This window comes from Canis lupus, chromosome 29 (assembly GCF_003254725.2).
Source record: "Canis lupus dingo isolate Sandy chromosome 29, ASM325472v2, whole genome shotgun sequence".
In the NCBI taxonomy this organism is placed as follows: domain Eukaryota; kingdom Metazoa; phylum Chordata; class Mammalia; order Carnivora; family Canidae; genus Canis; species Canis lupus.
Window position 1 is genome coordinate 11330951 of NC_064271.1, and position 14108 is coordinate 11345058.

The 14108-nt window shown below is 43.3% G+C and overlaps 1 protein-coding gene across 4 annotated transcripts in view; it reads left to right on the forward strand.

Annotated features, from left to right (window-relative positions):
* CHD7 (chromodomain helicase DNA binding protein 7) overlaps window positions 1-14108 on the forward strand; it is a 191530-nt gene that overhangs the window by 55468 nt on the left and 121954 nt on the right. For all 4 annotated transcript variants that reach the window (XM_025477808.3, XM_049103686.1, XM_049103683.1 and 1 more), the window contains one exon: window positions 8196-10031. In XM_025477808.3, the coding sequence (XP_025333593.3) occupies window positions 8370-10031 (1662 nt within the window). In that variant the 5' untranslated portion in view covers window positions 8196-8369. The remainder of the gene's footprint in view (window positions 1-8195; window positions 10032-14108) is intronic.

Here is a 14108-nt window from a genome sequence, read left to right on the forward strand (position 1 = left end):
GCGGCGCTAAACCGCCAAGCCACCTGGGGTGCCCTCTAAGTGCTTTTAGAATGTATACTGGTTTATTGCTGGGCCATGCAAAGTTGTATGTGGAAAGGAGGTCACCCTGGATGTGTTCTGTGGTAGGACAAGCAGGTTAGCTGTCTGCTGGCTGCCTTCTCAGTGGGCTTAGTCTTTGAAGGAGCTAATTTCAGAGAGTGGTATTTCAATGTGGACTTGTAGGGTGTAAAGGTTGTTCTCTAAAAGACATTGATTTCCATGATTCTTGTGGTTTGGTAGATAACTTATGTATAGGACAATGCTACCTTTTGTCCAATTTAGAAAAAAAAATAGTATTGTGGCCACGCACTTGGTATGAACTGTTAGTTGAGTGCTGTTTCATTAGTTGCCTTAAAGGAAAACATTGGCTCCAGCACTCTTATATAGGAAAAAGAAAATCATCTTTATCTGAAAGGCAGCTCAGAATATGCACACTCTCAAAGTTATGTAGAAATAACTGAAAGATTTCTGCAAGAAACCTGTGAAATAGTGTGTTATGTAACATAGCATTAGATATTAATGTTAACTGCATTTTTTTTTGGTGTGGGGGTCATGTAAAATGGTTGGCAAGCAGATGGGTGTATCTATAAAATTAAACCCCTTTTAGATGTCCACTCCTTGTAAACCATTATGAATTAAAATTTATCACTAAGGAATATTCGTAATTTTTGGGTGAGGTCGATAGTAGTGTTGTTTCTTTGTTGGTCAGGAATGCCTCGACTACCTTTCCTTAAGTGTAAGATAGCACATCTTTGTATTACTTGCTTTGTAATCCTTTGGGATGAGTTATTTGTGGTTGGTTTTTCACTCTTGTGTTAACTGAGGAGCAGTCAGAGCCATGGTGGCTCAGTCCTGAGGGCAGGACTTCCTAAATTTTCATCTGCGCAGGAATCGACAGGCTTGTTAATAAAATGCCAATTCTGAGTCAGGAGGTCTGGATTAGGACACCCAAGAATCTGTGTCTCTCACCAGTTCCTAGGAAGTATCAGTAGTCCCAGCACCTGCTTCAGATGGCAAGGCAAATAAATGAGGACAACAGTGCTTGACTTGAATCAGCCTGAGGAGAAAAAGGGCTGAGGGTCAGGAAGTTTCCCCAGAGGAGTGGTAACAAAAGGACTGAGATGAAAAAGATGCCAGAGTGCAAGGTGAGGACATAAGGAGGCAGGTGTGTAGTTCGAGGAAGGTGTGAGGAAGTGAGTGGATGATTGTTGGTAAACTTCTCATCAGACCTAGCCTGGGTGTTTGTGCATGTTTCAGGGGTGGGGAGGGGGAAGTTTGGGGTTTAGAATGGAGGTTGACAGGGATCTGATTATGAAGTGCCTTCCACCCACGCTGGAGCACTTGGACTTGATGGAACTCTGGAAACTCCTGTAAGGATTTTAATCAGGGGAGAAACATGATGTGTTTTGTGTTTTGGAAGATCGCTCAGTTGGCTGTGTGAACCTGTTGAGACCCGACTTGGAGAGAAACAGCCAGTCTTTAATGTTTTATCCTTGCTTAAAATACGAAGGCCTGACTCCATCAGAGGTGGGGTGAACTGAGAGGAAGAAGTAGACCTGTGGGGTATTGGGAGGCAGAGTCAGCAGGTTGGTTGGTGGTTGGTATATGAAGGGTATCTGAGGGGCATTTATTAGAATAGCAAGCTGCACAAGACAGGGGCCCTGTCTGTTTTGTTCAGTTCTGTGTACCCAGTGTCTGGTAAATGCGTTATGCAAAGTAGGCACTCATTAAATATTTTTAAATGAATGAATGATGGGAAGGATAGAGGGTTATTTTCCATTGTTTGGCTGGGTCAGAGGGGCGGATGGAACTAGTATTAGCTGCTGTAAGGAATGCTGATGTAAAGCATACCATTACTCTATACAACATCAATTCTGAGCATAGTTTTTCCTATAAAAAATATGGATCTCTTTAATATCAGCAGATTTGGGGGTTTCCTGGTGTTAAACATGGAAGCTAGCTGTAAATGCAATTCTTACTCTTTTTTTTTTTTTTTTTGGTTTTATTTTACATATGGTGCTTGGACTTCCAAAGGACTTCAAATCCTTTTTTGTTTTTTCTATATTTTTTTCTTCCAATAAAATAGTGAAAATAATACACAAAGCCACTAAGAAAAATAGTGTCCTTACTATATCATTATGTAGATTCTGGTTTAAAAATTAAGCTTACTGGCACCTGGGTGACTCAGCGGTTGAGCATCTGCCTTTGACTCAGGTCTGATCCTGCAGTCCTGGGATTGAGTCCTGCATTGGGCTCCCCACAGGGAGCCTCCTTTTCTCTCTGCCTATGTCTTTGCCTCCCTCTGTCTCTCATGAATAAATAAAATCTTAAAAAAAAAATGCACTGAACAGGAGAAAGTATTTTTCATCAAAGAAAATTGCTACTATCTAATATGGTCTTTGTCTAAACATGTTACCTCTAACAGGAAATACATAGTAGTGCAGTCCGTAGAATTTTCTGCAATGATGGAAATGTTTTATGTATGCCCTGGGTTGTAGCTTGTGTGACTGACCTACTGAATTTTAAATTTATTTAGTTTTAATTAATTTGAATAGCAACATGTGGCTCATGGCTGTTGTGTGGGACAGGGCATTCATAGCATATTAGCATGACCCGACATACTAATGAGGAAGAAAATGGTCTTTCCCAGGGCAGGGAGTGGGTGGTGGGTTGGGGAGTTCAGGAAGGGCCATGAGGCAAATCTAGAACTGACTTGTAGTCAACTGATGCTGGTGACTTGGAGGCATTTCCTGATTGTTTATCTGGGTCATTGTCCGTTAGGTAATACCTTCTTCCACAGTGGGCATTGGCCTGGGTAGACTTTTTCCTCTTTCCCAAGTGGCTCTTGGGGGCTATGAGTGGGCATCGATGCCCATAGGCCTTATGATCTAGCAGATCTATGAATAGGAACATGCAGTGGTACTGAGCCCTTTATCTTTCATGTGATCACCTATGGGTTCATGGATCCTCCTCCCTTTTGATATAATTTGTAACCTTGATGATGGAGAGGCACCTTCATAGGTTGTACTGCGGATGGTGACAGCTGCTAGAAACTGCCGTGGAAATGCTGATATATGCTTACCCACGCCCAAGAATCACTGTCACGGTCATGTTACGTGCCCCAGGCATTTTGGAGATGGAGGATAGAAACTTGAAGAGCACAATTAAAAATCAAGCTATAGATCACAAAATAGTCTTCATCATCTAAAATGCAGTTATCCTTTGAGTCTACACTTGGCCACACATGTTGGATATTTATGAAAAAAGTTTCCTTTGGATGGCATTCTACTTACCCAATTGGATAAAAAGTGACCTATGGAAAATATCTTGCACATGAAAATGTTTTGTATTCACTTAACCTCCTTGCTAATTTCTCAGGTCATTCACTATGATACCACATTGAAACTTGCCTGCAGGAATGCCATATTACTTTGGCAAGAGCAGCGTAGATAAGCATTGTTTATAGAAGTTTGGGGAAGTCAGAAATCATTTCAAGATATTAATATGTGTTTTTGCACAACTTATTTCACCTCGGTTCGTTGTATGCCTGTTGCTTTCATCCCTGATTCTCTATGTGCTGTTTATTTGGTTTTTGGATCTGCCAGTTTTCTTCCTGCTTATTCCTCCCCAAAATCAATCAATAGCCTCAATGTGGTGCTAATAATGTGCTTGCTTCCTTAAAGTTACAGATAGATAGTATAATTAAAAATATTTGTTTGAAAGGAAACTCTTATGCTGGTTGGTCTCAGCAGTTTAGTAACTTATCTCCGAACAAAACAGATGCAAATTAGGCCTTTAATGATTTGCTGTTACTAGTAAGCTGCCATTTCTTCCGTACATTTCTCTTCCATCTTTGGGAATTGTCCGTCATGAAAATACCTCCTAGAAGATGTTTACTTCTCAGTCTATAAAAGGTTTTTTTTAATCTGTTGGAGGAAGAGGGGTTTGGATTAGAAGGTCTCCAAAGTCCTTGCTAATTCTCAGATTTTCATAATTGGTTTCACAGTGAAGTTTCTACTGCAGCATAGGTGATTCTGTTAGTTGAGCTGTCTCATTGGACCCCTCCTCACCCCCAGACATATGTACCTTCTGCACTGCCATTGCTATCTCAGAAAATACCCAGTGCCCAGTAAGGCATTCAACAGAAACTTACATTATTGTGACTTCACTGTCTGTTTCCGTACTATTTACTATATAATATCACACATGTTAAAACACTTGTCCATCATAAATTCCCAAGAAATAGTTTGTAAAATGGTATCCTAAGTTTTTATTAATGTAACCTCTGAATCTTACTTTTTAAGATTTATCATTTACAGATGAGCTCCATGAGGACAAAGGGAATTTTGATTTTATTCGTTGATAATATCTCTAGTACTTAGACCAGTGCCTGGATCATTATAGGTACTCAGTACCTGTGTTTTGAATAAGTGTGATTTGATATTTAGTTTGATTTTTATTTAAAACCAAATCAAACATAAATACAACTTGAATATTTATTACCCAGATAATAATCGTGAAAATTATTTGATAATTGTATTGATAACTGACAACTTGTATATCTAGTCATCTTTTTAATAATATGTAATTATACTGTCCAGCGTGATAGCCCCTACCGCCACGTGCACATTTTTTCCTTGAAATGTGGCCAGTAGGGGCGCCTGGGTGGTTCAGTTGGTTAAGTATCTGCCTTTAGCTCAGGTCATTATCCCAGGGCCCTGGGATCGAGAGACTAACGATCAAGGTCCCCCTGCTCAGTGGGGGAGGCTGCTTCTCTCACTGACACTCCCAGCTTGTGCTCTCTCTCTTGCTCACTCTCTCTCAAATAAATAAATTTAAAAATCTTAAATAAATGTGGTCAGTAGAAATTGAGATATGTTCTAAGTGTGAAACACACACTGGGGTTCCAAGACTCCGTACCAAAAAATGTGAATGATCTCATTCATTTTTTTAATGTTGATTACATGTTGAAGTGATAATTTTTTTCCATATATTGGATTAAGTTAGATTTATTATTAAAATTAATTTCACACTCTTTGGTTATTTTTAAAATGTGACTACTGCAAAATTTAAAATGATATCTACGGCTCTGATTTGATGGCTCATTGAACAGCTGATCTATGTAGACATAGAAAATATAGATGCTGAATGTAGAGAAGAGGCCAACCTCCAAAAAGGAGTTTTAAATGAATATCTTTGATAGAAACAAAATTATAGGTTGCAGCTGTGACTTGGGAAAGTGGGTATTCAAATGGACTTGATCAAATTAAAAAGGACCAAAATAAATTAATTAGATTAGCTCAGATCAGAAATATGAAATCCAGCTACCAGATGGATTCCTAGCATAGTCGCCAGCCAAGTCTTGAGGTCAGAAAAGGGGCAGGAGCATCGTGGTGGCTGCCCAGGCAAGCGGGAGCGTCATTAAAACCATAGTTTTTGAACTCCTCTGCCTGGAGCTCACCTGATGGTGGTCTCTGTTGTGGAGGGTGGTGCGTTTACTGGATATCAGGTAATGCTGTCATTTTTCTTGCTTCTGGGAAATGAAGTCTTAGACTGGCTAACTGGAAGCCTATGCATCAGGTAGGATTACTTTGAGTAAGTGTTCTGTTTTGTCCCTTCTTCTGCCTGTAGGCAAGTTCTTTTTCCCCTTTCTGCCCCACCTTTAAGCTGATACAAGGTAAGGGGCATCTCAGAAGCTGCTGCTCCCAGGCTGCTGTGCCTCTGGGCTCAGCGGACCAGGCCATCCCCTCCCCTTGGACTGCTTTCCCTCCAGAGCTGGCTGGGAACCCCATGCAGTCAGTAGCATTGCCTCCCATGACACGCGGGGCACCCTGGAGGATGAAGCTGTTATCCTATAAAAACAAGGCCGTCCGTACATATGAGTAGACATTACCTTCCTTAAGCTAATTTGAAAGGTTATTTTGGTAAGGGGTTAGTCTGCACGGCTAGTTTAAGCTATTACCAAGTCCGTTCTAGTGTTTATTTCCTTGAAAGCTAGAATGAGTCTTGAATAAATGAAGACTGACTGCTTGGGCTGTTTAGGAGTAAATTCGGTTTATAAATATTTGTTGCACTTGGCGCTGAAGATTTCTGCCTGTCTTTATTTTGGATTTGAAAGTGGTTGTGTAGTAAAGCAGCATGTCGGTAAATAAAATGGCTTTCATGCTCACCTTATTCTCACTCTTCTGACCTCTGTTTTGGAGAAAAGTCGATCAGAAAATTCATGGCAGTTAGCGGCGGAGTGAGGAGACCTTTGACTTTAGCTGACAGCTGTCACCTGAAAACTACAGACCTGAAGACCTTCTCAGGTGTTATGTCTGTAGCTCTGACAGTGAACAGGAATGTTGTTTACATTTTCTGTAAGCAAAATTCTCCCCTTGTTAGGAATATGTTAGAGTAGGACAGGCAGGGACTGGGTTTTCTCTCTCTCTCTTAGGGACTGGGTTTTCTCTCTCTTTCTGGTAAGTTCTCAGCAGTGCTGGTTGCCCATTGTTCGTTCCCATGCTGGTGGAGAAGTGCGTCAGTATTTATGACTGAGCCTGTTTATAACATCACTTTTGAAATTCTTCAAGATACTGCTCTTTTCCAGTTGGGTGGTGTCACACAATACTTCATGTGCTCATGAAAGAGGAAAAAAATGAGTTAAATTCCAAAGATGTTTAAGATTTCGGACATTTTTCCTATGTGAATTAGTTCTTTATTAGGTTGTTGATTTAATTAGCATTCGACAAAAACACTTTCCGGTTTTGATTGGTGAAGCATTCTTTAAACTGGTGATTTTAATCGGACGTGCAGAATCTGTTAGAAACTGTTTGAACAAAATGCCCAGCAGTAAGTAGTATATACCTTGTGCTATAAACACAGGATGCTGACAGATGTGCTTTTCTCCCTACCGGCTCTCATCCTGTCTTGTCCCAGAAGAGGCAAAGGCAAGGGCGAAGGCCTGCATGGATATTTGGAGCTTTATTCCATTAAAGTAATTTTCAGGGCAGCCCCAGTGGCGCAGCAGTTTGGCGCCGCCTGCAGCCTGGGGTATGATCCTGGAGACCTGGGGATCGAGTCCCACGTCGGGCTCCCTGCATGGAGCCTGCTTCTCCCTCTGCCTGTGTCTCTGCCTCTCTCTGTGTGTCTATGAATAAATGAATAAAATCTTAAAAAAAAAAAAAAGTAATTTTCAGTTTTGACCAGTTTGGGGGAAGTTTTCGGTTTCTTCTGACGAGAATGGTCATCGTCCAGCGTCTAGCCACCCGTCCAGAGTTTCTCTGAGTGGTCACACTCTGGGTGCATCACCAGGGCCTGGTATGTGCCGGCAAATCATGACCTGTGATCTGTCGGCCGGCAGCGTGGTCTGGGGGCGCGGTGGGCCCAAAGCCATGGGTGAAATCCACCCTCTTGGAGAATGAAAGCTTTTATTCTGGTCTCTTTCTGAGTCCTATATACTGCCATGAAACATAATGGAATTATGAACCTATTATACTGTTCATGACCTTGCTTTCCACCATCCTTACGGACTCTCCCTTGTTCGAACACCGTTGTGGGCACTTTCTTGTTGGACGCCTCTGTGGCCGTTACATAGTTGTATGCAGGCCGTAAATATCTAATTTGTACGAAATGCCTGATTTTGGTATTTGTATAATCCTCTAGTCAATTTAACTAAGTTGAGCTTTTCACAGCCCCCGGTGCCGCGGCTGCTCATCTGATTACACTGCTCAGGGGAATAAGGTTAAGGGCGGGCTGTTGGTAACCAGAGCATTTCCAGGGCTTTAGTTCAGCAGATGGGCTGCTTGGCTATATTCATACATCTGCTTGCCTGCTGTGGCAGCTGCTGCTGCTTCATGTTGTGTTCTTTTGTTCTGTTCCATCCAAGAATGGAGCGCTAGGAAGTGTAGTGAATGGATTAATTTAAGGTTAAGGTTAGTGTTTTGCTTGCTTTCTAAGTAACCGATCATAATAATGCTTCTGGTAGAAGCTAATGAGTTTCTCTTAAAGTGAACTAGATTTATAAAATACAGCTCAGCGAGCGGGCTAGATTAGTATTGTTGATGGAAACCAAATTCGAATGCGTAAAATACTGGCAGTTTCTTATCATTCGTTCCTAATTCTTTGTTTTCTTCCTCCCTCCCTCCCCCCTCCCCCCACCTCCCGCTCTCTTCTAGGACCTATATCCAGACTTTGCCTGACACTGCAGGGTCCAAGAGAATTAAAGAAATATGGAATGACGTGAAGAAGATTAGTCAAGGATTATAGGCTTTGAGGACAAACACCTCAGTGAGGTGAAGCACAGACAAGCTCCTGAGCTGTGGTTTGGAGGAGCCGCGCGTTGGAAGAAGATGGCAGATCCAGGAATGATGAGTCTTTTTGGCGAGGATGGGAATATTTTCAGCGAAGGCCTTGAAGGCCTCGGAGAATGTGGTTACCCAGAAAATCCAGTGAACCCCATGGGTCAGCAGATGCCGATAGACCAGGGCTTCGCCTCCTTGCAGCCATCCCTTCATCATCCCTCCACTAATCAAAATCAAACAAAGTTGACCCATTTTGATCACTATAATCAGTACGAACAGCAAAAGATGCATCTGATGGATCAGCCGAATAGAATGATGAGCAGCGCCCCTGGGAACGGGCTTGCGTCTCCCCACTCGCAGTATCACGGCCCCCCCGTCCCTCAGGTCCCCCATGGTGGCAGTGGCGGCAGTCAGATGGGAGTCTACCCTGGCATGCAGAATGAAAGGCACGGGCAGTCATTCGTGGACAGTGGCTCCATGTGGGGCCCCCGGGCTGTGCAGGTGCCAGACCAGATACGGGCCCCCTACCAGCAGCAGCCACAGCCACAGCCGCCCCAGCCCACTCCATCGGGGCCTCCTGCACAGGGCCACCCTCAGCACATGCAGCAGATGGGCAGCTACATGGCACGTGGGGATTTTTCCATGCAGCAGCATGGTCAGCCACAGCAGAGGATGAGCCAGTTTTCCCCAGGCCAAGAGGGCCTCAATCAGGGAAGTCCTTTCATCGCCACTTCAGGCCCTGGCCACTTGTCCCACGTGCCCCAACAGAGTCCCAGCATGGCACCTTCCCTGCGTCACTCGGTGCCACAGTTCCACCACCACCCCCCTACTGCTCTCCATGGAGAATCCGTGGCCCACAGTCCCAGATTCTCCCCTAATCCTCCTCAGCAAGGGGCTGTTCGGCCACAGACCCTTAACTTTAGCTCTCGGAGCCAGACAGTCCCCTCACCTACTATGAACAACTCAGGGCAGTATTCTCGATATCCTTACAGTAACCTAAATCAGGGATTAGTTAACAATACAGGGATGAATCAAAATTTAGGCCTTACAAATAATCCTCCAATGAGTCAGTCCGTACCAAGATATCCCAATGCTGTAGGATTCCCGTCAAACAGTGGTCAAGGACTAATGCACCAGCAGCCCATCCACCCCAGCGGCTCACTTAACCAAATGAACACACAAACTATGCATCCTTCACAGCCTCAGGGAACTTACGCCTCTCCACCTCCCATGTCACCCATGAAAGCAATGAGTAACCCGGCAGGTACTCCTCCTCCGCAGGTCAGGCCTGGAAGTGCTGGGATACCCATGGAAGTTGGCAGTTATCCAAATATGCCCCACCCTCAGCCGTCTCACCAGCCCCCCGGTGCCATGGGAATCGGACAGAGGAATATGGGCCCCAGAAACATGCAGCAGTCTCGTCCGTTCATGGGCATGTCCTCAGCACCGAGGGAGTTGGCCGGGCACATGAGACCAAATGGTTGTCCCGGTGTTGGCCTTGCAGATCCCCAAGCAATCCAGGAGCGACTGCTTCCTGGCCAACAGCATCCTGGCCAGCAGCCGTCTTTCCAGCAGTTGCCGACCTGCCCTCCGATGCAGCCCCACCCAGGCTTGCACCACCAGTCTTCGCCCCCACACCCGCATCACCAGCCTTGGGCACAGCTCCACCCATCACCCCAGAACACCCCGCAGAAAGTGCCTGTGCCTCAGGTAAGGGAACCCGAATCCGGCCTGCCTTGCAGTGCAAAGTGCAACACGGTAAACTTAAAGAGGTTTTTCCTTTGAGTTTCATGCAGAGCTTTTTCGTTATGAGTTCCTTGATTTTTATATTGTACGCTGCCCTGGAATCTCATTTTTCCCCCTCTATTCTTCTTTCACTTATTGGCTTCTGCATTTATTCACGTATTCAAAAAGCCTTGAATTCTTCTACCCCAGGCATCATGCTCAGTGTTGTGGATGTGTCACGGGTAACTAAACCTGGGTCCCTGCTTGCCTGCAAGAGCTGTCACTGCCAACAGGGACATGGACATTGGGCTCCTCTTCTTTCTCTATCTCTCTTCTCTCTCTGGTTTAAAAATACAGTGAAACTTGGTTTTCAGCAACATTTTCTGTTTGTGGCAGTTCCTCTTACCTCTTTTAGAAAATTATAATTTTTTTTTCCTTGGGAAGCTTCACAATGTGTTCTTCTGTAATACTTATTTTACCAGATGTTGAATGCTAGTGTGAACTTAAATTGCAGTGTAGAAAATCAGAGTCAACGTTAATCTGCAGAAAATGTTTGGTCTCTAAGAGATTTGGGTACCCGGCACCGCTGCAGGAGTCTACCTTTCTATAAGCTGGGATTTTTGTTATCCTAACGAGTTTGTAAGCGGACATGTAAGTTTCAAAGCTCTTGTATTCACAAAGATGTCTTTCCATTATAAACATTGGTGTTTGTGCCGTAGGTCCAGGAAAAATAAATGAATATATGTACAGATAATTCTGAGTGCTGTTCAAAAATAGGTATTGATCTTCCACCATGATTGCAACTTGAGTTCGGATGGCACAGGAGGTGATTTTAGAGCTATTCTTAATGAACTTATAATCAGTATGGGAAAACATGACCAACATGTGGAAAGAAAAGCACAGTGGAAGACCACACGTGCTTATGCAACAGGTGTCCAAAGACAGGAAATACCTGGGAATGTGGGTGCTTGGCTCTTGCCTAGGAGTTAGCCAGGAAAAGTGAACTGAGGACAGCATTTCTGGTTTGGGGATGACTTAGTAAATGGGGTATGGGACCTTGAGCTTGCTGCAGGGCAGGCCAGTTGGTGGAGGTCTTGTATTTTCTTTTAAGGAATGTAGACAGGCTTCTGTGGGGAGCTTGGGATGTTGATTAGACAGTCCACAGCATGGCTGGGAGACCAGAAGTTGAACTGTGAGCCTGTGGTCCAGGCCTGTAAGGACAGTTTGGACCAAGGATTGGGGAGTAGAAACAAGGAGGGATTAAAGCAATGTGAAAGTAGAAAGGTTTGGTCAGGAAACAAATCTGTGTTGGGGTAGCCCAGGTGGAGAGGCATTTAGAACAGAGACTCAGAAGCCTCAGCCATGGTGGGAGCAGGAAAGTGGGGATCAAGAAAGTCTCTCGGGGACCCAGGACACAAGGACATGTGGAGGTTTTGGGGAAGCTGTCCTCCGAGGTCTGGCACACTTGGATATTCTCAGCAGGAGTCCCAAGGTCAGTGGGAGCTGTCCGGGAGAGAGCTGTTCCCTGTCTCCTCTGGGAGCTGAAGCTCGACCTGCAGCCCATGGGAAAGGGCTTTGGAGCCCAGTGGTTCCCAGACCAAGGGAAGGGGGAGGTGAGAGAGCTTAGCCTGACAGGAGGCTGGGAACAGAGGGCCTGGGGGAAGAGGAGTGCAGAGGAATGAATGGCATCAAACCCTGTGTATTTGTTTTCTCTTATATCAATCTCCAGGCCAGGTGCCCCGGAAAGTGCTGTCCCTGAGCCATTCAGGCTGGGGGGCCTTGAGGGCAGAAATGAGTGTGACTTGGTTTCCAAGAATTACTCTTTACTTGCTTCTTGGAAAGGATCTTATTGGCCCAGGGACCTTTCCAGAGCAGCAATTCTGACTTCTCCTCGTTCTGGCATCTTCTCACTTTGCTAAATGCAAGCACCCATTTGAAGGAGCTACCCTGTGGTTGTAATGCACTCTCTGGGTGAGAATCGTTGCTCTCATCACCCTTTCCCTAGTTTCAAGAGCTTAAAACATCTCAATAGCCATTTCAGAGGATGACTACAAGTGTGTGGCATTGGAGTCACTGTACACTGGAGGGTTGCATATGTGCTAGACTCTAGGGGACCTGACGTGCAGTTCCCCTGCCTCTAGGTCACCTTCTTGAGTCCGCCTTTATAGACAGACTTAGAACTGTAAACACGTACATTTGAAGTGTTTTTATTTAAGTTTCGTTGCCCTTAACATTTTTTGTTCGTGGCATTTGCCTTTTTCCTTCTGCATAACTTTGCATCCTCTTCAGATTTTGAAGCACTCACTTCTGAAAATAATACTAGGGAGGTGTAAAATCTTGGGAAGAGCATAGACTACAGTCAAAAAAAAAAAAAAAAAAGTCGAATTTCAGCTCTGCTACTCTTAACTAGCTTGGCGACCTCAGACAAGTTAACCTCTCTGACCCTCAGATTGTTCGTCAGTAAAATAGGAAAGATAGTAAGTACCCTATTGCAAAAGGCGTTGAACTTAACATATATCTAGTGCCTAGTATAGTGGCGGTCCGTGGTGTGTACTCCTGTTAGTTCTTCAGGCTGTAGTGCTCATCTCCTGTGATACAGACCTTGCTTTATCATTACATCATTTCACATGTAAATACAATGTAAAATTACTTTTTTATTTTTAAGGAACAGGTGAAATATGATTATAGCCTTAGTTATGAAACATTAAATTTGATTTGTGCAAATATTTCCCCTTCTTTAGCCCATGTTGACAGGTGTGATGAGGATAATGATGTGAGTAATTCAAAATGCTATCACATAATCCTAAAAACCTCTCTCTCCCTGTGAATGACTCACTCTAGGAAATATATCTATCTAATTATGTTTTGCTTTAGAACTACTAAAATTATTTTGCATTTCATATATGATAGAATGGTGGTTCAAAACCGTGCTGTGTAGCAGGGAAACTGCCCGATCGGGTTGAAATATTGATGTGATTTGCTGAGTTATCACAATCATATAGGCTTGTTGGTTTTATCTTGAGTCACTTTTTAAAAGTATGTGAAGCTTTTTAAATGTCTCGTGGGCTCTAAACAGATATTTTCCAAATTATATAACACACATAGTTATCTTTAAAGAGTTTTTTTTTTTTAAAGAGGTTTTAACTTTTTATTGAAGAGTCAACAAAGGAAAATGTTAGAAAGGCCAGAGTTCATTGGACCACAGTGTTCATTGTGGAGTGTGGGCACATTCTTTGGCGTTAGGTCCAGACTATCCTGATTATTTGATGAAGTTTACAGGGGAAGAAAAAGATCCTGTATTTCTTTTAAATAGCTGATAAGGAAGGACATTGATTCCTGATCCTTTTCATTTCAGACCCATTTACATGCTTAAAAATTATTGAGGACTCCAAAGATCTTTCGTTTACATGGGTTTATTTTTTTTTTTTTTTTTTTTTTTTACATGGGTTTATATGTTGAAATTTATTGTCTTAGAAATTTAAACTGAGGACAGTTTGAAATATTTATTTGTTGATCATTTAAAAATAATAAACCGAGGTGGATAAGTAGCAAGAGTGTGCAAACTCTTGATCATGGGGACGTGAGTTCAAGTCCCACGTGACTGTAGAGATTAGTTAAAAACAAATGAATAAATAAATTTAAAAAATAATAAACTATTGTGTGTTAACATCAGTAGCATTTTAAAATAAAAAATAACTATTTTCCAGAACCAAAAAAAAAAAAAAAAAAAAAAGACATCGTTTTACATTTTTTGAAATGTTGGATTCTAACATTTGCCACCGCATACAGCCTGCAGGGACTCTTTGGAAAAGTCCACATATGCTTAGAGAGAATGAGAGCGAGAGAGACAGATTACATCTCATAGAGCCCAGGGCCCCAGTCCCACTTTCAGAGCCACCAGCATGAAGGGGAAGTGTGCAGGCTTTGGAGTTTGCAGCTTTTGAGTGGAAACACCACCAACTGCTGGCCCTGTGACCTTGACCAGGTGACTTAAGCTCAGGGCCTCAATTTTTTTTCTCTCTAAAATGAAGGTAGACTGGGGTGCCTGGGTGACTCGGTTGA